Source organism: Oryzias melastigma, linkage group LG21 (genome assembly GCF_002922805.2).
Source record: "Oryzias melastigma strain HK-1 linkage group LG21, ASM292280v2, whole genome shotgun sequence".
Classification (NCBI taxonomy): Eukaryota; Metazoa; Chordata; class Actinopteri; order Beloniformes; family Adrianichthyidae; genus Oryzias; species Oryzias melastigma.
The window spans coordinates 2,591,186-2,615,386 of record NC_050532.1 but is presented as its reverse complement, the minus strand read 5'-3'; the positions used below and the strand labels follow the sequence as shown (position 1 = coordinate 2,615,386).

Here is a 24,201-nt window from a genome sequence, read left to right as displayed (position 1 = left end):
TAACTAGATAAAATACTGCAATGTACATATTTTTTGCTGATATTTTAAATTAAAAAACTACTAAAGTAAATAACAGACTTTACCTAATCTGAAGGTGGAAGTCAAACTTTTCAGAATAAAGGTTTTCCTGAATGTCCGACTCTTCAAGCTCCTCGTGGCGTGATGAGATGAAGGTTTGACTCCCTCTCTTCTGTCCACAGCAGAACAGACCCCCGCCGAGGGAGAAAGATCTGTACGAATCCCTCGTCCCCAACGCCCACCCAGCCCCTCCTGCTGTCCAGTGAAGTGGCATCAAGGAAAAGAAGCAACAATATTATTTCTTTACTTTGTGTGGCTTTCCTACAACACATTTTAATGCAGTTTTGTGTTTTTATTTTCTTTTATAAACTGCTGGAGCGCCAAGGAGCTGCACAACTTTTATTCTGCTTGTACTGAAATTCATATTTTTAACTCAAAACATAAAAACAATGTGATCTAAGAAAATACAGGAAGTGTCCAAACACTTGGAAAATGGTTTAATGATGTTTACAACAAAAGAGAACTGTACATTTACAGTAAAAGATTATCTTTGAATGTGTATAAAAACAAAAATACAGCAGACAAATGCAAAAAAAAAAAATCTAGGTATCCTGATTCACATACTTGTAGTCCTACACAATCGTTCAGCTCTGTGCCGCCATGATTGGAGGCCGGTTTTTCAGTCTTTTTTTTTTTCTTTTGCAATCAGTGTTCCTCTCAGTGTTGAAATCCAAAACTCTTTACATTCGAGTCCCAGGAAAACTGCAGAGTAAGAAAGAAGGAACTAAAAGCGGAACACATTCCTTGCGATGAGCCCAAGCTCCCGATGTGAAATGTTTGACAGAGCATTTCTTCAGATACACAGACGCTTTATGTACATGTTTGGTGGTTACTTTCCCCCCTAATTTTTTTTTGTGTTTTCTTGAGATGGTCGCTTGGGCTGTGAACTAATAACCGCACACGACACGCCCCCAAACATACAAAAATACTATATCTTGAACCTACGAAGAGTAAGACAGTTCTGCAATTACTCCATGCTGTGACAGAAAAAAAACAAACAGGTTACCTCAAACAAACAGACGCTTTTCAAACAGGTTTTTCTCAGAAATATACCAAAATATACATCTAAGCTTTGGAATTACTGAGACTACGACTAAAGCCAGTGCTGGGTTTGTCTCTGGTACATGCTGCAGGGCAGGAGGGACAGAAAACAGACACAGGACAGAAAGATATCTTTGGTATCTGCGTTTGTCAAAAGTTAAATATTTGGATTTTTGCTTTGGAATTGAGCTTGTGAGGCCCGACGGCCACACTCGGAGTAAAGCCTTAGACAAAGTGTCGCTGGAGGGACACAGTCCATGCGGAGAGAAGGACCATGATGCATAGTGTCACAGCTGACCAGTCTGTTGTGAAGGGACTACATTGGAGGAGGGGGAGGAGATGTCCAGGGGGTTACAGTGTACAGATGATGAGGAGGACACAGAGACATTTTCACCTTCAGAGGAGAGACAGTGGGAGGAATTGAGGGCGTGGGGCTCCAGACAGGCGAGCATTCAAAGTCCTGAAGGGGTACAGTGTTTGAAAGCCAGGCGTGACCCCGCCCACTGAGCCCCCTGCCATCCCCGCCCCTCAGGCACTGAAACCACTGCACCGCCTCATGCGATCAGACGCAGAACTCCAGGACTCGGGCGTTTGATGCCGAGCAGTGGGGCGGGGACGGGCGAGACATCTGTGTTTTACAATCAAGTTCTGAATCTTTGGTTAACGTCGGTAAAACTGGGAAACCGAGAGCGGGCTGAGTGGTCAGGCGGGAAGACGAGCCCACACCTGTGCCTGAGAGAAACTAAAACAGGATTGTCAAATTGGAAAAGAAGATTTGGAACAGAACGGGAAGGTTTACCAAACAAAATCAAGCAAAAAAAGGAGGAGAATTTGTATCAGAAAGAGGCAGACATTCAAGCTGTGTAATGTCGCCCTCTTGTGGCAGCACAGGTACGAGCAGGCCTTCCCACCGACAAAAAGTAACTTTTTTTTAAATCATTTTTCAAAATAATTTTAAAAACTTTTTTTTTTATATTTCATAAAAGCAGGTTCAACTCAGCCTAGAGTTAGAAATGAGGTATACAACAGCTTCTCTGGCCTCTCCGATGCTCCACGCAGCCTCAAACCCAAACCTGATCGCCAAACTTTCAATTCACCAAACAACCCCAAAGCCCGAACAACAAGCACCTCGCTCTTTGGAAGATGGAGAAAATGCACCATCATGCTCTGCAGACTGTCCTCTCTCTTCCAACCTGCCTGCTGGAAATATTCATAAAGCTTTATTCGAAAATCGGAGCCCAGAAAGCAGAACTGTTCTTATTTCAGTTAAAACTAAGCACTGGGTGAGCGCTCCCTCCCTCCCTCACACACACACAATCACACACACACTCACAATGCTACAATGCTCATGTCTTCTACATAACAATAAGGCATAAATGATAAGTTTCTTTTCTGTCCCACTAAGAAAGCCAGTGATCTCGCCCTCGCACTATACAAAACAATTAAAGGCATAAAGTAATCGTTCAAAAACAAAATAAATGATTGTTAAAGACAGCACAGCAAATCAAGTACACAGTTATTTAACAGAAAATTAAGTAGATCTGGCGCTTTCAAACCTGACACAGGAGTAACGCTATGGCGGGACACGCCCCCTCGCCTCTTTTCTTTTTGGTCTTATCAGTTCATTAGAAAAAAAAAGAATTAAAAAAGGGGAGTTTTGAGTTAGCATGATAAACACTACATTCAGACTTGATAACGTACTGGATCAAATATAAAATATGAATATCTTACACGTGTTTATATATATATATTTATATGTATAGAGTTAAGAAAAGATTGTTTATCTAATTCTTAAGTCTTTCCTCATAAATATCTCAGTAACATCCTATGGTGCCAACTGCTTCATCATGCTAGCCTCTAGAAACAGCACGGACCCGGTTCTGGGGGCTCGTCCGGGACCAGACACGAAGGCTTTCAACTTTGGCAAAGTGGACCTCAAAACAACACAAACCTGGAAACAGCCCATAAATAGTAGTACTAGAAAATAGCAGTAGTAGGTTGTCCTTTTTCTGGTTTCTTTCTATGCATGGTTCAAAGGTATAAAGTCTGAGCGGCGGAGCCGGACAGTTCTTATACATTCTACAAAGTTCTATACACATAAATGTCTAAAGGTGAGCCTCATATTGAAGTGCTGCTGAGGTATATTCAGTAATTCAAGAGAAAAAATAAAAAGCACAAAAGGGAGGACGTGGAAACTGTTTCCAGCAACACGGTAATCCCTCTAGAATTCATTGAGTCATTTTTCTGCAGAACAATGCTACGTCTGTGTGGGCTTTAGCTGAACATGTCGTGGCCCCCCTGCTGCACAGGGACAGAACGTTTGGCAGGTTTTAGGAGGGATTCTGGAGCAGCATTAGTCTGTTCAAAGTGGGGGCTCGGTAATGGGGCAGAATTGGATGAATTTACACGTGTGAGCCCTACAACAGAAGGGTTAAAAAACAACAACAACCCTGATTTACACAGGATGAAGCCGTAAAGCCATCAGGAAGCATGCAGGCCCCTCGCCGCCCTCGCAGCGAGTCTTTAAAGCTCAGTTTCTGTGGTTTGGATCCAGCGGCACCAAATCCTGGTGCTGACTGTGGTGGGTGAAAAAGAGAGAGGAGGAAAAGACTGTTGGGAGAGCAGAGACGGTGTGAACAGGGGCTGGTGTGCTCGGGCAGGCACAGCAACCGCCGAGGAAAAACCACTTTGGTTCAAGCTGTCGTCGTATGGCTGAAGATTACCACAAAAAGCAAAAAAAATCTTTGTCTTTTGTTTAGAAAAGTCCAAAACTGCTACAATAAATAGTGAAAGGAGCCTCGAAACTGGATTAAACACTGAAACTGTAAAAAGATCAACAATAAAAACGACTTCCTCACACCCAAACCCACCAATTCCTCGCATTTTTGGTTCGTTGTGCTGCCAATTAAAAACGGAGCTATGAGACACTTTATAAACAAAAGTCATCTTTGGAAAATGGTAATCAAAATATTGCATTTCTATATTTTTTGAAGAGATTCTGTACTCATAAATATATCGACTAAACTAAGCTACACCAACTACACACACCAAGTATTTGAACAAATATTTTTGGTATATCTTAAAGTACGAAAGCCCGTCAGCAGACAGAATAAAAAGACAGAATTTCATTCCTCCCAAAACAGGCAGACTGCAGCTCATCAATCCAGTTTTTTTTTTTTTTTTGGTACAGATACTGTGCACAAGTAGATCGTACTACTGTTAAAAAGAACATAAAAACCACAATACAACAACCCCCACCAGGCAATCGCCGCCGAAACACCCAGAATATACAGTAATCCTATAGATTTCACCGCCCTGCTGCAGCTCTGCAGCTCGCTAAAGCTTTCCTCGCCACCTTTCAGTCATTTTCTGTCAGTGTCTACGAGGCCGCCAAAAGCCGAGCGGCGCCGTCGCAGCTGCAGCAAAATGTAAAAGTCAGTGTTTCCAGAAGAGAGGCTCGGAGATCCGCACGCCGGCCGACTCTCCGAGCCCTTAAAGCAATGATAACCTTTAGATCGGCCACTTATTACTTGTTTTTAAAGCCTTTTAACCACAATTCAAAAGTGATACTTAATTCTTAACTTAATATCAGACTTACAAAGTTCTGAAAACGCGACAATATATAAAGTGAGGATAAAGAAGAGTCTAAAAATCTACATGATTTAAATCAAGGCCCAAAAGTCAAAAATAAACTGTTAGTGATGAATGGAATTAGTAAACGTGTTGAAGTTTGTCAAAGTGAAATGTGTTTTTGGTTAGAACTATCCTTAAGGAGAAGTCAAAATATATAAAAAACAACAAAAAGAGTCCCAATCTTATTGGAGGTCATTTTTTCTTTTTGGTGGCAGCAAAAGGATTAAAAAAATGGTAGATACAATGAGAAGAACGACAGCTGTTTAGTGAGGCCAGAATCCACGGAGCAACCCCCCCTCCCTACGAGGCGCCACAGGAATAGTGCTCGGAAACGGGCTTAGATCCGCGCCGCCTCACTGAGCCTTGGAGGCAGTGGTGATGGTGGAGGCCTGGTGGTTGGCGTCGGTGGTGACCTGGAGCCCCCCGGCGCTGGCCGACACCAGGCTGACGGGGTTGCTGGTGAGCAGCGACAGGTTCTGGGGGTTCAGGAAGAGCGGCGTGGTCACCAGGTTGGGCGTGCTGGCGGACGACGTGTTGGCGAACAACAGGTTGCCGCCTTCCAGAGAGGTGATGGGGATGGTGCCGCTGGACGCCAGTGCTGCAGAGGAGACAAAAGAAGACAAAAAGAGTCAAGACTAAAGTATTATTCCGATAAAATCTGATGATGGCGGATATATGTAAAGAAAATTCAGATTAAAACTGCATTAAAGTTGCAGTAGCTTTGATGTTTTTATTCAAATTGTTGTGAAGCGAAAGAGAAAAAATTGAAAAAAAAGCTTATATGTTACATAGAAATGAATGAGCCACAAACTCCATTCTGATACACCCACTTGTAGAGAAATAGATCCATGAACGTCTTTGTTTTCCTCGTCTGAGAAGCTGGATAGCTCCGATATTGCTCACCATTTTTGTTGAATCGGTACAGTTAGGTTAAGGGTGTGAGGGGCTGTAAGCTAGAGGGAGAACATGCAATCATATGGGTGAGGAAAAAGTGGTTTTGGCTAAAAAAGACAATTATAATTAAAAGACTACTGGGAACACGTTTACATTGAATCAAAAGATGATTGCAGTGGGATTATAAATCGCTAAATTTATTATAAATTCCTGGGGAATTTTCGTTTTGCAAAAGTTTTGCTTCAAAGTTCTGTTTTCTAGGATTATATCTCCTTTTTAATTAATTTCTGTGACATTGTTTTTTTTTTTAAATAATCAACAACTAATTAATGCCTATTTAAGTAAGTAAAAGAAAAATACATTTCTGCTTTTTCATAATCTACATGTTTGAGAACCTAGATGGAAAATACGTTTAACAAAACATTTAACTATTTCTCATTTACTTTAGAGTCAAACCATTCCTATTGTTTTTAATGATGTCATTTAAACACTTTTTTTCTACTTTTGGCTCTTTTTCAAATTTACAAAAGTTTTCTGAGAAAGTATCTTCTAGTAAATGAAAGTACAGCCTGATGAACATTAAAGGGTAACTTAACAGGCCGACTCCACCCGCAGTCAAATGTGAAAATCCAGTCAGAGGGGCGGAGCTGGGGAACAGGACCGTTATCATTACCGGAGCTACAGATCATGATGTGGGACTTAAATGGTTTGACCAATCATGAAATTCACCTGTAATACCTCATTTCAACCTATAGGGGGCAGCACACAGACTGTTTTTGACTGTATTTTTAAGAATGAAACAATTTTATTTTAATTTGTCCAAAATGTGTCAAGAACCAACAGACAGCACTTTAAAGCCTCGTTTATAGAGGTCAACAGACACAAACACAATTGATTTAGGGTTTGGTTACCCTTTAAACATATTTTCTTACACTTTTTTTTTAACTTTTCACAGCTTTTTAAGAATCACTTTGTCTTTTAGCCCCTTTTGATTATTTAATTCTTTCACTTTTTATCCTTTTAGTAATATAGTCAGAGCAACAATTAAAGAACCACTCCAGTATTTTTTAATCTATTGCAAATGTTAGGCAAAATCAAAACACTCATTGTTTTCTAGGATTTAGTTTCATCAGGAGTTCATCAGAAAGTTGTCTAGTAGTTGTGGGCGTGGCTTTTGGCCACCCCGCCCCCTTGTTCCTAAAAGCTGTCTGTTTAAGGGATTTAGGGAGCTTGAGGCCTTCCCCAATGCATCTCTAAGTCACAAATATGATCTTTTTTAAACTGCATGTTTTCTTCTGATCCGATTCACAACAATGTGAAGAAGGAAATACTCAGAAATGCAATTTTTAGCCGAACTGTCTTAATATAAGTCCTCCGGGAACATGTGAGAAATCCAAATGTTATATGAGTGAGTATTTAGATCTTTCTAAATGTGGTTAGGAAGTTTTCTGATAAAGTTCATTGTCTACAAAAACACTGCAGCAGTTTAAGTATTTTTTTTTGGCAGTCTTGATGCAACAAAAAACAAATTAGTTCTTTTTTTCCTTTATGGGGAACAGTTTCTGAAAACTACAAAAGACCAAAGACCATTTGTTTTGTAAAATCACAGACTTGTCGTCCATGACAGTTGAACATACCTTGAATGGTAGCCAGGGTACTGTTGCTCATCAGAGCAGGACTGAGCGCGCCGAGCCCCCCGGGAGCCAAGCTGAGAAGAGCCCCCCTGAACACACACATGCAAATGTTTGAGTCAACAGGAAACGAAAACCCAGCAGTGCTCCTGCCTAAACGTGGCGTGTACTGACCCTGGAGCGAACTGAGAGGAGGCCATCAGCCCCGGATTGAGGCCCGCAGCTGCAGCCATGGCTGCAAAGCTCGCACTGGGCATCTGGGCCGCCCCCTGGAGGGCAGCCGACAGCCCCGAAGCGGTCACCATCACCTGCCCCGTCCCCAAGGTGGAAGGTACAGGTGTGGCCGCCTGCGTCATGATGGTGTGGGACGAAACGACGGGTTTGCTGTCTGTGGATGTGGACTGAATGGTTGTTGGAGAAGGGCTTAGAGATGGAGAGCTGGTCGCCGTGGTAACCAAAGGTGTGGTAGAGATGACGGATGCAGTGTTTGTTGCTCCAACTGTCGTTCCTGAGAGGAGAGGAAGAAAAAAATATATTTCAGAGTTTGTTTAACTTCCATTATGATCTGATTGGCAGAAGCACGGGAACAATTTCAAACACAAATCAGTGTTGAATGAATATTTCCTTCACGCAGCTGTTGAGACGTGTTACAGGAAGTATGCAAACCCACAGTTCTTCTCCGTTTTCAGATATGAAAATAAGGAAGAAAGGGTGCCAAACCATTTAACATCAACAGTTCTTTAACACTTTGATGCCTGAATGAACTTCAAGCAAAAAAAAAAACATGTTTTTGCTTTAAGGTATGTTAAATTAAGGAAAGTTTGAAGAAGTCTCCAGTGTTATAGGGTTTCATGAGCAGCAGAAGGCGGCACCATTAATAATAACAAAAAAGAGTGCTTTTACCCTATTTGCAAACTATTTACCAAATGAGTTTCCAACTTTAATAACCTCTCTGTTTAACTGAATGTCTGTTCTGCTCCCATCAAAAGGGAAATGAAAAGAGCGATGTTTGCTTTAGGGGCGGGGCCTGTTAGGGAGCGGCAGATAAAAACCGAACAAATCCAACATTTCTTCATCCTCCTCTTGCATCCCATCTAAAATGACTCCTGCTTATTACATCATTTACATTCTTATTTACATGTTTGAGCTCAGCTGTTGCACCGCAGCATTCAGTGTCAAACGTGTGCTGGAGGAGGCGGGCTCAATCTGTCCATCAAAGGAAGAGTGAGATAAATACATATCTAATTTTTCAATTATTTTCCAATCATCAATCTCATCCTGAAGTATGTTACTTTACTGATGAGCAGAACAGCCAATCAGGCATCCTCAGATCCAAACATCTCTGCACATTCATGTTCAGCTTAGCTCTCCGCTCCGCTAACGGATGTGGAGTTCTTCCTCTTCATCTTCAGAAAAGTGTGAGCATTCAGCATCTAACTCTAAACCGTGGATGTAGCGGCTAATGTGCCTTATTTTTCTCGACTGGCCTGAGGTCAGTCACTCAAAAAGAACCTTGAACAGAACACACGTGCGTCGCTGTTGACATGAAAAGTATGAACACGCGGGTCTAATTCTGCAGGATGATAAAGAAAATAAAGCAAGTTTTTATCAAGTCGTAATCCTACATATTCATCTACATTTATTCATTTAATTTAGAGTATCTTTAGAGTGTCTGAGTCACTTTCATAACAAGTCTGTGAGTTTCAGTACAAACATATACTTTATATATATATATATATATATATATATATATTAGGGCATTCAACGTTAACACTTTAACGTTCGTACGTGATTCATTTAAAAAAAATTAACATGTTGATATTTATTAACGCCAATTAACAACACTGTGAAGCAACCGGTTGAGGTTTCCACGGCGTTGATAATTCCCACTTCATCTGGCATTACCCCACTTGTACCTTGGTCACTTACAACATAAGTAAATATTCAATTGATTTTTAGGACTGTATTATTGTTATTTTTGTGGTTTATATCACTAAAAGGCAGACTATTTGACAGAAAATGCGTCCTGTTGTCATGGTTACACGATAACGCGTCGCTGAGCCTCGGCTGCAGCATCAAAGGAAAGCGATACATATGCTGATCGTCATGATTGGTTAAATAAGCATCAGTTCTTACTGCTTGTTTTTTTCCAGATCATGAAGGAAAAGTTTGTTTTAAACATTGTGAGCGGAATTTCTTTTTTAGTCTTGGATCCACACTCAGCAGCCAATCAGAATCGAGTATTCACCCGGACAATTTAAAGAACACAATGTTTGTTTCTTATGTCAGCATCTCTGTTTTGTTGGAGTAATACTGCAGACATAAAAGTCCTTAGAGTTCTTCTTATCTTACTGTTGATGTGTTTCATACTCACAGGTTACACTTTATTAATTTAAACATTTCAGACAATACAAATGAAGGGACACATTTTCTCACTTTCCTGTTTTTGTTCAAAAGCTGCATATGGTCGTATAAATTTGACCTCGTAAACAGTCGGGCTGTTTTCTGCGGCGAGTTATTTCTGACGTGTTAAAGGAAGTGGAAAAACAGCCTGCTGGATCTCAATAAGATGAAGCTCACGTTAGATATAAACTGATTAGAATCTCAAGCTCTAACACGCCTCACGCCCGTTACTTGGAGCAACCGGACACACATATTTTATTTATTACAGCATGCGCCTGTGTTTTAAAGAGATCAAACAGCAAAAGCGAGTTCCTGCTCATGTCGAGCTGTGGGGATGTGTGTGTGGGTGTGGGGATTTGCGTATTCATGGAAGTGCGCATACCGAGTGAGTGGAGGGTGTAGGGTTACAGACAAAGCCTGCGAGGGATACAAGGGGAAGCGTACCTGTGAAAGACAAAGTGGACACGCTGGTGCTGGTGAGAGGCATCACTGGGTTTACAGTCAGAGTGGTTGACGTGTTAATGGTCGGGCTGCTAACAAGGCTCGCAGTGCTGGCCACCTGGACGGCAGAGAGAAGGGAGGAGCCTAATGAGTTCAAAACATCCCACCCCGGAAATTTCAGAGTCAGGTAGAGCTTACCAAAGGGCTGCTGGGTGTAAAGATGGCTTTGAGGGGGGTGTTGCCTCCTACACCGTTGCCACTGCTGGGGGGGTTGATCCTCTTCTCCTTCTGACGGCGATTGCAGAACCAGACCCGGATCACCTCCTTCTCCATGTTGAGCTGGTCAGCGATCATGGTGATCTCTTCAGAGGTAGGTTTTTGGTTCTGCTTGAAGAGGGCAAAGACGCCGGGGTTTCCCTGTGAGCACTGGCGCATCGACCCCAGCCCCTAGGTTTGACCAACACCACGCAGGAGGCAGGAACAGCCCGCTCCTCCACCCAGATCAAGTTTCTCACCTCCACAAAGCTCTTTTCTAAGGCCACTCGGATGTTGGTCTCGATACTGGTCCTTTTCTTCCGTCTGCGGTTGATCCCCTCCATGCCCATGCCCGGGGAGCCCAGAGCACTGGGGCTGGACAGGGCCTGATCAGATGTCAGGTTCTCTGCACAAACAGCAGCCATACAAAGAGAAAACAAGGTAAAGACAAAAATATGTTCCCAAGGAGATCCACAGGGTTACAAAGCATACTGCTTAAAAGACCACGGAGAACGGTTTGAAAGTAGATCAAAAGATGATTTGAGTGGGACGTTAAATTACGATTTTGCTGTTTTTAGGCAAAATCCAAAACTTGTATAGTTTTCTAGGACATAGTTTCTGCAGAGCGGTAGTATTTCATTGAAAATTCACCTCCGAATTTTGGGCGGGACTGTTGATGAAGAGCAACTCCGCCCCCTTTCCCATCGCCCATCAGTTTACACCCTCTCTCACTAGCTTTCAGCCCCTCATAGGATAGAATTTATTTATTTCTGTAGCATTTTTCCCCGAAAGAATCAAAGTGATTTACAAAAAGAGAATAAAAACAAATCAAAACATATTAAAACACAGTAAAACATACTAAAACACGGACTGAAATCAACTAAAAGCTCTCCTGAATAAAAACGTGTTGACCTGGGGTTTAAAACACTCAACGGAGTCAATCTGGAGCAGCGACAGTGAGAGGGAGTTCTAAAGACGAGGAGCAACGGCTTAAAAAGAGATCTCCTTTGGTTTTAAAGTGGGTTTTTGGAATTCTTAAAAACTTCAAAACCCCAACCTAACGTATCCGGTGCAACAAAAATGGCAAGACATATTGGAGCTAATCAGTCGAACAGTTTTGAGCAAGATGCCAACTCAGACAAGGAAAAAAAAGACGGATATCATCATTAAAGGTTGTGAAATATTACATTTATACAACCAACCATATTAAACTTCAAACCATATGGATCTATTTGTCTGCAAGTGGATTCATCAGAATGGAGCTGAGAAAGCAGCCTGTGGCCAACGATTGTAGCTTCTATGTCATAGTAACAAGCATTTTACGATGACATTTTTGTCTCTTCCTGATTCTCAGTCATTTGGTTAAAGAAATACACAGAAATGCAATTTGAACTTAATTTCCTTTCTATATGTATCATCAGAAAAAAGCCACAAATACATGCTATAAACACAATTTTCACTTTCTTTAAAGGTACCTCTTTGATCAATAGAGTTAAAGGTGAAGAACTGATATCTAAGAGGGTAGATGAAAGAAAATGATTGTAGGTTTAGGGACAAACCTGCATCATTAAGCCACTTCTCCAGCAAAGGCTTAAGTTTGCACATGTTCTTAAAGCTCAGGTTCAAGGCCTCGAAGCGAGAAATGGTAGTTTGACTGAAGTCGTTTCCATACAGCTTGCCCATGGCCAGGCCGACGTCCCCCTATGAGAAGCAGACAGTGAAGTATGAGCAGCATTAATTATTAACGCTCCCCTCATCTCCTGGGTTTGATTAAAACCCTTGAAATAAATCTCTGTTAATCAAAACTACACATGCGATGCTTTTTTTTACCACTTGTTTTAAAAATCCTAGAAGTAATTCTGTTTTCTTACGACACAAAAGCCATGATGAATGTAAACTCCGCCCCCAATAACATAGATTTTAAAATGAACATATATGGTTTCATCTATAGGGATTAATGTAACCACGAGGGGCTAAAGTCAGGGTCTCATTGTTCCAGTCCCGAGCCCGGGTAAATACGGAGGGTCATGTCATGAAGGGGATCTAACGTGAAATCTTCTAAATCTACAGCAATTCTCAAAAACACACTGGAAAACGTAAAGACATTTCTGTAAATCTAAATTTCACTGATCTCACACCTGCGTGAAGCCCAGTTTAATTCGTCTCTGTTTGAAAGTCTTGGCAAACTGCTCCAACTCCTCAAGATCACTTGGTTCCTCCAGCGTGGGGGTGTCCAACCGCTTGGGTGGTGTCTGACTCTGGGGCAGCTGAATGGGCGTGGCCGCTGTAGTTCGGGTTGGAGTTGAAGGCTACACGGAACACAACCAAAACGTGAAAAACATGACAACTCCAACTCATTCTTGGCCGTCTGAAGAAGCGGCTGCATTACTAACCTGAGTTGCAAGGTTGATGCTTGGTTGAGTTGGCAGGAGGTTAGCTTGGCTTTGAGGTAGTTGAGTTAGAAGACTCTGGGTTTGCAATATACCTGAAGGAAAGACACAGAAAGAACATCCAAATGTGCCTATAAAGCTTGAATGTCTCCTCCTGATACTCCTCGGCATCCTTACTCACCCTGCTGGGCCTGCGGTGTCTGTGAGATGATGAACTGAGCAGGTTGCAGTGAAGTAGCAATGTGGTGGCCGGGCTGAACCAGAACAAACTGAGGCAGGCCCAAACTCTGCTGCTGTAGCTGCTGGGGAACAGAGCATCATGAGTGTACACACTTCTGACTGGATTTGAAGAACCTCAGAGGCAGACGACTTACCGGGGTGATCTGAATGGGCTGTGAGAGGGGCAACTGGGTGATGGGGGTGGCTGCAGTGGCTGAGATGTTGGCCCCAGTGGTGCTGTTCTGCTGGTTGGCTGTGTGCTGCTGCACAGCTGCAGCCAGGATCTGAGCCTGGGCCTGTTGGATTAGCAGCTGCTGCTGTGTTGGGGTCAGGGTCAACTTTAGGAGGCGCGGCAGGAGAGGGGTACAAGACGGGTTAATATGTGGTGAAGAAAACGCACAAACATGTAGACAGTGAATCAGTTATAGCTTCGATACCTTTGCAAACATTTGAAGCGTTAGCTTTAGTAACTTTGCAGAAAAACGGATCAGTTTTATTATTGATCAGTTTTCACACCAAACGACTGATTCATGATTAACCAAAAACTTCTGGAAAAAAAAAGCTGCTTCAGTTAGTTCAGCACAAATTTCCAGAGGAGGAAAATATTAGTAGAGTATCATATTTTTCAGAGTATAGGTCACAGCTTTTTGCTTTGTTGGGTGTGACTTACACTCAGGTGTAACTTGTATGTGATTTATTAAAAAAAAATAACAACCGTTGGAGAGCACTGTAGGTGTGAATCAGTATTTACTACTCCCAGCAACCCAGAAGAAGATGTTCACAACATGCTAAAAACTGATTCTTGAACGCGCATTTAGAGCATCATGTTCACACTGGACAAGCAGGGAGGGGGTGTTGCCTTTTCCTCTTCCTACTGTTTACTAGCTCATGTCCATCACCGACAGTTGGAGGAGGATTGATACGAAATGCTAAAGCGGTCCAAATCCATTTCTTTAACACCTCCATTCTGATTTATGAGAGACATGGGCCTAACACAAATTCTTCTCCTACAGCTTCTCCTTACCCCTCCAATTGCAGGGGCATTTGGGGGTGTAGGCGTGTCCGAAATGGTTTTATTACGGACCAGCTCTTGCAGTGGAAGGATGCCAAGCCCTCAGCGGTCAGGGGGATCCGTGTCACACTGTGCCAAGGACGGGACTCCCATTTATTCATGTGGATGCGCAGAAGTTTACATTTAAATACAAGTAATGACTTTTTCTTTTAACACAACATTTTTTTTTACGTTTTTAAACTGATGTTACGTATTTAAGTGCTCGTGGCTACCGGCGACTGTTGATGACATAATCGAGTGGAAGTGCCGTCCACATTCAAAGACACAATTTTCCACAACTCTGTGTTTGGCCAATCCGAATTCTTCCCTTCTCCCTATCCCTCCATTTTAAGGAGCATTTATTATTTTTTAAGATCCTCTCCTCCAAGCAGAAGGATGTAGAGCCCTCTGTTACGAGGGTGAACCACATCGCGGTTCGCCGCGGAGGAGAGGCGCTTTTCTTCATGTGGGTGCACTGTGAAGCACAGAAGTTTACATTTGAATGTAAGTCATGAGTTATTGGTATAGTATGATCTTTTAAAAGTTATAGAACTGATGTTATGTATTTCTGAATGCTGGCAGCTAAGCACTGATAAAGCTGACTGGCAACTATTTATGTCATCACTGAGAGGGAGTGTTGTCTGAATTCACTATTTTTCCATAATTCTCCGTTTGGAGGGCTAATTGTAGGAGTAGAGAGAAGGGGTAAGGAAAGAATTTGGATTTGGCTTTGGCGTCATAGAATTATGTCCATTTCCATCATGATTACTTTTCAAAAATTTGTCTTTTCTCATGAATTAAAAAGGGGCACCAATCATAAAATCCTTGAAAAGTTTGACCTGGTTTTACTTTCAACACGCGTTTTATATGCAGAACCAGAAAACAGTCTTAAAAATGTAAATGTGCGAGTTTTGAATGTCCTGAAACGCACATTAGTGATCGTTTGAGCGATGCCATTCAAAGGAGTGGTGAATCCAGAGCTGGTATGAGTGATGCTGTTTATTTGCTTCTTTTTATTTTCTCATCTACTTTTGTAAACATCTGATACAGAAGATCCTATTGAAAACCAGATGTTGCATCTTATGTTTAAATAAATGAATAGATTTGAAGAGATCTAAAGAGTTTAGGTGACTTATCAGCATGTTCTTTACGCTGTGGTTATCTGAATAATTGCTCATACGTTGCGCCAAGATCCCTCCTATGTTTCACAAAGCTAAATAGCATAATCGGTAGTGAAGCAAGTATATTTTCAGTCTATATATGTTATCTATTCTGTTATTATGATTGACCTTTTTAAAGATGAAATGTACGTTCTTAATCCCGTATTTTGTTTAATACATTTCTCCCAAAAGTGTGACTTATACTCCAGTGCAACTTAGATATACATTCTTTTTAGGCTGCTGTGACTTATAGTGTGAAAAATTCCGAATTAGTTCATAGTTTAGCCAAATTCAACGTTTCCCAAAGGTATCGAAGAGTTTGTAAAACTTTATCTCAACAACACATACGAGTCTTTCTTCACAAGCAAATGGAGAGCGACTAATGCAGCAGAGCCAAGCACGTGTGCAAATGAGCATGTTGGTGCCACATTCAAACATGCGCGCCACACATTCAGACCGTCCGGTCTGCAGCTACAGCATGGTCTGAGAGAAGATGTGTCTCCATGATGAATGTTCAGACTCAGATGTCCAAACACCTCCGACGGTTTCATAATGAAAAGATGAGCAAGCAGACAGGCAGCGGAGGAGGCGTCGGCTTCAACCTCAGAATCAAACTATTTGCACCAACTCTGTCTTGCAGACAAAAAAAAAAAAAAGCTGCGTTGAGTTTTAAGGAGACCACTTACTCCAGCAATCTGTCCCCCGGTCAACATTAGCTGGGTTTGAGGCAAAACGCTCTGCTGGACGGAGGTCGGTAGAGCACCAGAGTCCTCTGACTTAGACTAGTGGAGGTGAAGCAGACATGGGGGGGCTTAGAAGAAATCTTCCAAGAGGTATGACAGTCTTAAGATGCTCTTTAATTAAAAGCTTTTTTCTTCCAATTTAATTAGGAGATAAAGCACCTTCTAAATGTAAAAAAAGCACAACCTAAAACTGGAATCCGTTTTGTCCTCCTTGAGTGGCTTTGTCAGGAAGAGCCTTTAGTGTTTAAGCTGCGAGAGGAATTTGAATTAAGCAGGGAGTGATAAAAATGGGTATTTAAAATGTGCCTTCAGAGACCAGGCAGGCAAAGTGACAGGAGGGGAGAGTCGAGATGCTAATTAAAATAACTGTTATGCAGTATATGTAAATTCTGCATAGATTTGCATACTCTCAGCCATCTGTTTCCGAGCAACTGCAGAGCACCTAATTAGCATACAGGGTTGATTAATCTGCCCAGTTGCCAGGCAACAGGGCAAAAAGCCTGGCTCATTTAAATGATCTCTCCGCTTGTGAATGTTTTAGTGCAGATTAGCACACCTCTTTTCAAACTTCATACCTTATTTACATTTGAGGCTGCAATTAGAATGTGGATTTTTCCTTTTTCATAAAAACAGACCAAATGGTGTCAAAACTGATGAGCTGTACCTGTTGGAGGAGGGCTTGTGTGTGTGCATTGGTGACTGTTGTTGGCACCGTCTGCCTATGAAAGTCCAACCCATTGGTTTGAATTCCTGAAGACAGAAACAGGAGAAAAAATGTGAATTAACAGACAACAAAATATATTTTTGAGACAAAACACTGTCAGCTAACAGGTACAAGAGCAATAAATTAAAACATATTTTTTATAGTAAATATAGGAAAATGCATTGCTAAATTGAGCAAGTATTTATCATTTTGGCCAAAAAACTAAGATGAAAAGTGCCACAAAGCTGTGCAAGCAAACCGTTAGCATTCAGAGTGAATTTGATTATCTGCTTTAAATCCCTGATGAGGACACAGACACAGAATAAGAAGTGAACATGACCAACAGAGCACAACAAGCTCTTTTTTTAGACGTGTTGACAGAAGTGACGTCTGTGGTTTGAGCGAGTTACAATGATAAAACCTGTTGAATGCTAAAAAAGCAAAGAAAGAAAAAAAAAGAAACTTGCAGGTTTGCTTACCGGTGTTTCCGTCACCGCTTTCCATTGCACATTTAGCAGATTCTGACCGATTATTCACTTTAGTATCTGCAAAAGCCAAATCAAATAAATAAATAATTAGAAGGAACTCAGGTTCTCACCTAATCATTTATTTTTTTGCACAACATTCCAGCTTTAAAAAAAAGCATCAAATGCATAATTAAGAGTAATAAAAGACAAAAAAAAGAGCAAATATCCTTGCTAAAGAGTGACAGGCACATACGGCACAGAGTCATCCAAAACTCACCTGCTCTCATTCCACCTGCCCTTTCCAGCATGGCTACTGAACCCCTCAGCCTCAAACCCACTGACAGGCTTTCACTCCCTCCTCTCACTCCTCCCAGCCTTCACTCTCTGCTGGTCACCCGCGAGCGCCGCACAATGCAACTGCTGCACAACACTAGGATACGCACACCGGGGAAGCCGATGGGATTCGGGCAACCAGCTCTCCTGGTGTCCGTCTTTTCTCCCGACTCTGCCCCCCTTTTTGTACTGCCGCTACTTTTTTCCCCCCTTTCTCTCCTGGAGATTGTCTGTACTTCTGAAAAACTTGGTCCTCCTCTCCCTCTTGCTGGAATGAAACAAACGACAAGTGCAGCTGGCACCCCCCCACTTTTCCAACACTGCCCTCCTCTTCCTCCCTCAGTCCTATAATGAAGCATAATCAGTATTCAGCTGATTAAAGTCGTATGCAAATCTGCCCCTGCCTCGTTAGCAATGCAAGGCTTTGAAGTCCTGCGAGCAACGCATTTCACACTGGGCTCTGAAAGCTTTCTGCATAATTTAAACCCCTATAAATATTTATCAGCTCATTAGCATATTAATTGGATAGCTTTTGGAGGACGATAAAAAACAGGGGAATAAGGATGACAGAGGAGAAAAAGTGCTCAAACTAGCACTTGGCGCAGCAGAGGGAGCGGAGGCAGCACAAGACCAATTACTGCGTGAATGCAGGCCTAAAAAGTAATTAGCTGAGAGCAGGTAAAGGACCCAAGATCCCCCACAATGCAGTCTGAGGTCTGTCAGCAGAGGTCCAGGCCTGTCGCTGCATTAGTGTCCGTGGCTGCTCGCTCAGAACATCTCAAGGAGCCAAAACAAGGAGGGGGTCCATGTGTGAGGGGAGGGGGAGCTTAATTTGAAATAAATAAATCCACATTAATCCACCACAAGCCTGTCATTACAGCCAGAACCCCTGTGGCTAAAGCATTCCGCAGCAGAGACTGGGTGGCAGGCTGTTGCCGACATCGTCTATGAAGTTTGGGGGGATTAACATATTTAGATTAGCTTTACATTCCATTAGTGTTTCCTTTTGGGTCCCCTCTTAAATTCATTTTCAGCCTGTGCTGAAGAGCTAATGCAGCAGGGAGACAGCACTGCTATAAGGCTGCACAGGTGTCCAGTGAATACGAGTCAAGTGAAATGCATGTACTTTAGTCTGCAGGGGAAGGAGCTTACAAACTAAGTCCACAACAGCCGCTCCCATTACCAAAGCTCTCATCAACTCCTGCACTTCAGGTGTTGCCTGAAGTAATTTGGATGAGATGTTTAAATCACAGATGTAGAATGGTCTTCATTTGCCTGTTAACTATTGTTTAAATCAGGAACTGTTGCAGAAGGATCTGAAAGAAAGTAGTCTTTGCATATCTTACAGTGGATTCCTTTGTAATGAGGCTGGCCTAAGAACCTCTTTGAAAGTCTCCAGCTGATCCAAAACACCCCCACCAGAGTTCAGATAAGAACTGGCAAGGGAGATCACAGTGAGTAGAATGTTAGTTCAAACCGCTGCCTGCTGAAATCAGCCAAGAACTTAAAATCAAAAGTTAAACTTTGAACTGCAGATTTCCAAAGAAATTCTTAATTTTCAATGCAGGGTAATTCGATCTGAGGCAGACTCATTGTTGTCCCCAGAGTTAACAAAACTAAAAGTGATAGCAGAGCAACGAGTCTTCGCTCTCCTCTGTTGTGAAATCAGCTTTTTTTTTAATTGTGGCTGAAAACAACATAATCTAATAGGCATGTGTGTTGGCAAGAATCTGGCGATACGATTCGTATCGCAATACACGTGCCATGATACGATATCCCGATATATCCCAAGACATTACCAGTGCAACAAAATGGCAAGCAATATTTTACTATTTTTTATTATGAATTAATAATTATCTGAATATTAATACGTTTTTCACAAAAGAAAATTTGTAAAATACATTTTATTTAATAATCACAACAATAAGCACCACAACTGTGTCTCATATGCTGTCTTGATATGCTAAAAATATGTAGATTCTCTACATATTTACATCGAAGGCTGCTAGAAGTTAGAAGCTGGGTAAAGTATGGTGCACTGGGCTCTGTCCTCTATTTTCATCTACTTCTCCTCTCCTCGATTCTTTATTATTTATTTGTCAATTAGTTCTGCTGGCAGTATTTTTAAATAGATAAAAGTAACGCGATATTTCAATGAATCAATATTTTTTTCACATCCCTGTAATCTAACGCTTCAAAAATGGATTCAAAGATGATCAAAGTATTTCAATAGTTAAGACAAGCCGGGGCGACTCTGAGCCACGCCTTTCTATATCTGACTAATGTTTATTTTCCACACATGTTGGTGTAATTGCAGCAGTCATTAAATAAACTATGTCCTTGATGATCATAGCAAGGCTTTTATTGGTATTCTTCCTGATCCATTAAAGAAAGTGGGCATCCAGAATTATTAGTTGGATGCTTCCCTCTGTTAAAAGAAGTAATTCCTACTCAAATGTATGTAGTGCAGAGACACTTTATATATTAACACAAATCTATTTAAAAGTTTCCTTTTACACCGAACAACTTTACTGAATTGGAATGGATTCGATTGTGTTAATCTAATCTGAATACATTTATTTATCCTGTGTTTTCTCTTCTAAGCTGCAAAGTGAAGAGCTTTAGTTTTCAGAACCAAAATAAAATGGAAAACTATCAACCTTGGCTGCAACATTTCCTAAAACCTGCAGCTACTCATTTTAACTGTTTTTACCTCTCCGATCAACCAATCAGCTACCAGGAAATCTTTGTTGGTTAATTAAATCAGCAAAGTATTTTTGCTTGAGCTGAAAATTCAGATAATTTATAATCTCCTTACAAAGCATAGTTTTTTTTATTACTTGTAATGAATATTTTGCTGTTTCGCATGTTCGCATTGTAGATGGCATTTTTTTGAATATATTATTGGACTTTTGTATTCTAAATTATGCATGAATTTTCCACCAACTTTACTCATGCAAATGAGTATTTTAGTGTGGTCTTCTAATAAACTACAGTAAATAGCTTTCCTGAAATATGAATTATTAATGTAATACACAAATCAAAATACTCTATGTACATTTTGACAATGCTGGATGGCAGATTACACACAAAAAACTCAAGAAAAAAAATACTTTTTTAGATAAGACAACTAACTTTACCTCAAAAACTTCAAAACAGGAGATGAGAAAAGAGATGAACATGTGCAGCTACTTTGTTGAATGGCTTGCAAATATCTCACAGTGGAACAATGTATTATACAAATAACCAGTGTAGAGAATTTTAAACTCCTATCTCATTAACACTGTAATGCTGCAGAGATGTTAATGTGAGCAGACAGATTCAAGAGAGACAGAGCAAAATATAATTAGCTCCCATTCTGCGTTAGAACCTTTATTCTGTATTTGTAAAATCCGAAGTAAAGAAAAAAAAGAAGACTGCTTTCCACAGATGGATGAGTCTGAGCACAAAACAGTTTTTCACGGTCAGGATATCTGTTCAAAAGAGAATAACCTCAAATTTGAAGCCATTACCTGAACACTTTCAGCTTATACAAATGAATAAAGCTTAAACACAAACATTGGAACAACCTATAAACTCTTTTTTTTTTTTTGACAGACAGCGGAAACAACAACCCAAGAATGAATAAAAGACAGGAAGAGATGTAATTTGATAAGCAGTAATCAGGCCAACACCTCTGTAGGATAATGCAGCAGCTCTCCCGGGTAGTCATTAAGTAACTGTATAAAAACCAGATTGAATTTTCAATCTAACAAAATTAAGACTTCGTTTCTGAGGGACGGAACATTCAACAAGCTTTCATCCAACACATGCAAAGGTTAGCCACATGATCCACTGTAACTCATATTTACCAATTAGGGTAGGCTGTATTTGCAATAATATCTAGTTACTTAAACCATGTGTTGATTATAAAAACTCACCACTTACAGGTGTATTTTATCATTCCAATCCTAAAAACAGTATACTTCTTGTTTATATTGGCCTAATAAATAGCTTCACGAGTTTTTGGCTATGTTTATTTATGACCTCAACTGTGTTAGACAACAGGTAAACAGAGAAAGTCATAACCTGACATCTTTGTGTCTCATGCTCTCTTATGATGGATCATCTGCACATAAATAGCCTTTTTATCCTCGTCTTTCTCTGAATACATTTAAAGAGCTTTTGTTTTTTTTAATTCAAGAATAAAGTTGCAATAATTGCTTAGTTATAAAGAAAAAAATACTTAAAAAACTGCATTATTTTGCCAAATGACCTCTTTTTGTATACGCATTTTCTGTTTGGCATTATGCAGTCATGAATCATTCATTTCAGCAGAAAATCACCAGAAAACAACTAGTTCTTTCCTAAGGATACACAAAACTCCTATTATCTAAAATTTTTCCTTTCTCCAGAGTGAACAGGCTCGTCTGACTGGAGCCTTCATCGAGGCCTTCTCGGTACTTTGAGGTGGCATGTCCTGAATTTATTACAGCGAGTGATGAATTATTCATAGCAACTGTGTTTACATCAATGAATATTCATGATGGAACTACAAGGCTGGCGTGAGGGGAACTGGAAAACTGATAAAATGAGAAAAGTAGCTTCAGTGTGATGATGGAAACATTTCTATGGGAAGCATTATTTAATATGCCTGGCTAGTTTGGAAAAAGAATAAGGATATTACAAGAAACGAAGAAAAAACTAAGAAACCACACAAACCAGCATATTGAGAGTTGAAATACAAACCAAATAAACCAAAATTAAATATGTCTTCAGCCATTCATACACGTTATGTGATGAGTTTTAGGATTTTAATTCAACTAACATGCAACAACATGTTATGGAGGTTAAATTTAAAAATCACATATTTGAAAGTATATTTTTAAATTAAACTAAACCCAACACATATTTACACAATCCCTTACTTTATTATTTTTTTATTCCAAAACAGTAAAATGTAGATTAACAATCTGAAAGAAACACAAATAATTTTTTTTACAATTGAACTTAAACATGTCACCTCTGTGGGACATTTTGGGAAGACAAATCATCATTATAAAGTCAAGCACGATTAATTAGACTCTTATCAAGATTAGACTTTTATTTTTTCCTATCAAAATTAATGTTTTCAACTTGACACTTTACTTTTGCTTCTATTAGTTTTTCTATTTCATTTTTCACATTTTTTTATATTTTATCGTATGCTTTTATTGTGGAAAGGCAACTCAGTAGATACAATATTTTAAAAAGTGAATATAAAAAAAATAGAAATCGGTTAATAGGAACGTATTTTTGTATAAAAATTTTCATAAATACAATGAATATTTTGTTAAAGTTAAGGTGGAACAACCCTATTGGCTTGGCTATAATGTTGAAAAGAAAATGCAAAACAGTGCCATCCAGCTGTGTCTTGAAGAGTCATGTAAGCAGCAGCAGGAAGAATAATAAGAGTCCTGCCCGTTATTACTGTGGCCTTCCGGAAGTGGGCCTCACCACCCCTTCCTCCGCCCGAGGGGGGTACAGGTACAGTCCAAATTCAGCACAGCTCGAACAAATCAAAGCGCCAACCACAAAGAGAGGCCCAACAGGTGTGAAAACGTTTTTAAAAAAGACCCACGACGGCGCTGCATATTAAAGTGAAGCCAAAACAGAACGGTTCTACCAACTCTCAGGCGAATCCCACCTCAAGTAAAGGAAAACAATGCCGGTCCCAACTTCCACCATGAAACACCGCACACTCAAAAACACCGAGAAAACAGCCATGTTTGAACCATCAAGATAGTACAAAAACCAAAAATAGCTCAAGTAGAGTCCACAAAACAAACACAGTGTTAGCTACAAGCTACCGCCGCACAGATTAGAGTCGCGTTCAACGTAAACAGACGGCAAAATCGCGTTTTAAAATGTTGACAAGTTGTGCCGCGCAAGGCGAACGCGTTGTCAGCCGTGGATGGAATATGCTGAACTCCGCACTCCTGTAGAGGAAGGCCTGCATGAATAACACAACAGGCTGCTGTGGCTCCGCTGCGCCAAGCACAAAAGGCAGGGGGGAAAAGGCTCTGCTATTAAAAAAAAGGAGGAAAAAAATGATGTAGAGCTGAGGGACAGTGAGCTGACGCCGTGGGGTAAACCACGGCCCCAAAGACGACGTTAAGATTGAAATACCCAGAATAAATGTTTGTAAAGACGTGCGCGCGGTCACTGCCCGGCTGGTAAAAAATAAATGAATATGCAAACGTTTCTCAAAAGCCTCAGTGTACATCAACACAAAGCCGAGCGTTAGCACGGGCGCTACAGCTAGCCAGCTAGCATCCCCAGTCCCATCAAACTGCGTCCGTCAAATACAAATACAGCCATATGCGTTCCTTATGAACCGGAGCCACGACGCTGATTACTAATAAAATATGCTAAATTGTATTTGTCGACAGACATATGAATATGTAGCGGCGTACAGCCGTCTAATCACACAAAGGGGGGAGGCATGTTTCCATGTAATTTGCCGTCGCACTGCAATAGCCCGTTTCCTCCTCTGTCAAATTACAGATGGCCAGCTGTGTGCAAAACTAAAACACCGCTGCGCCAAAGCTTTATCTGCGCCTCGCTTTTCGTCTCCCCAGTATTCTGTGATAATAAATTCTGAGTAAGAACCTTTGAATACGAGTATGAATATGTAAAATGCTGTAATCATTACCTGGTCCTGAACTCTCATCTTGACTCGCTGCTCCTCCGTCCGCCATTTTGAATATTTAACCCGAAATTCCAGCCCTGAGTCAGGCA

The 24,201-nt window shown here is 40.8% G+C and overlaps 1 protein-coding gene across 6 annotated transcripts; it reads right to left on the bottom strand.

Annotated features, from left to right (window-relative positions):
- Window positions 1–500: 500 nt before the first annotated feature.
- On the bottom strand, window positions 501–24,201 carry pou2f1b (POU class 2 homeobox 1b). Of its 6 annotated transcripts, none has more exons than XM_024286037.2 (15): window positions 24,116–24,201; window positions 17,122–17,187; window positions 16,604–16,689; window positions 15,883–15,978; window positions 13,141–13,323; window positions 12,948–13,068; window positions 12,770–12,861; window positions 12,515–12,685; window positions 11,936–12,077; window positions 10,637–10,791; window positions 10,320–10,508; window positions 10,125–10,239; window positions 7,452–7,785; window positions 7,284–7,369; window positions 501–5,350 (listed from the first exon to the last, which is right to left on the bottom strand). In XM_024286037.2, the coding sequence occupies exons 1-15, from the start codon at window positions 24,159–24,161 to the stop codon at window positions 5,106–5,108; spliced, it is 2,127 nt and encodes a 708-aa protein (XP_024141805.1). In that variant the 5' UTR covers window positions 24,162–24,201; the 3' UTR covers window positions 501–5,105. The 6 variants fall into 6 exon arrangements, with proteins under 6 accessions (XP_024141805.1, XP_024141807.1, XP_024141806.1 ...); XM_024286039.2 differs by having other exon boundaries at window positions 10,637–10,782; XM_024286038.2 differs by having other exon boundaries at window positions 12,948–13,065.

What these genes read in the sequence shown, in the direction of transcription:
- pou2f1b (XM_024286037.2), bottom strand. Translation starts at nt 24,161, where the DNA reads ATGGCGGACGGAGGAGCAGCGAGTCAAGATGAGAGTTCAGGACCAG. An exon ending in CCGGGGGACAGATTGCTGGA is followed by an intron (nt 13,324 to 15,882) that starts GTAAGTGGTCTC and finishes CGCCTCCTAAAG; the next exon opens with TTGACCCTGACCCCAACACA. An exon ending in GCATCAACCTTGCAACTCAG is followed by an intron (nt 12,686 to 12,769) that starts GTTAGTAATGCA and finishes TGTTCCGTGTAG; the next exon opens with CCTTCAACTCCAACCCGAAC.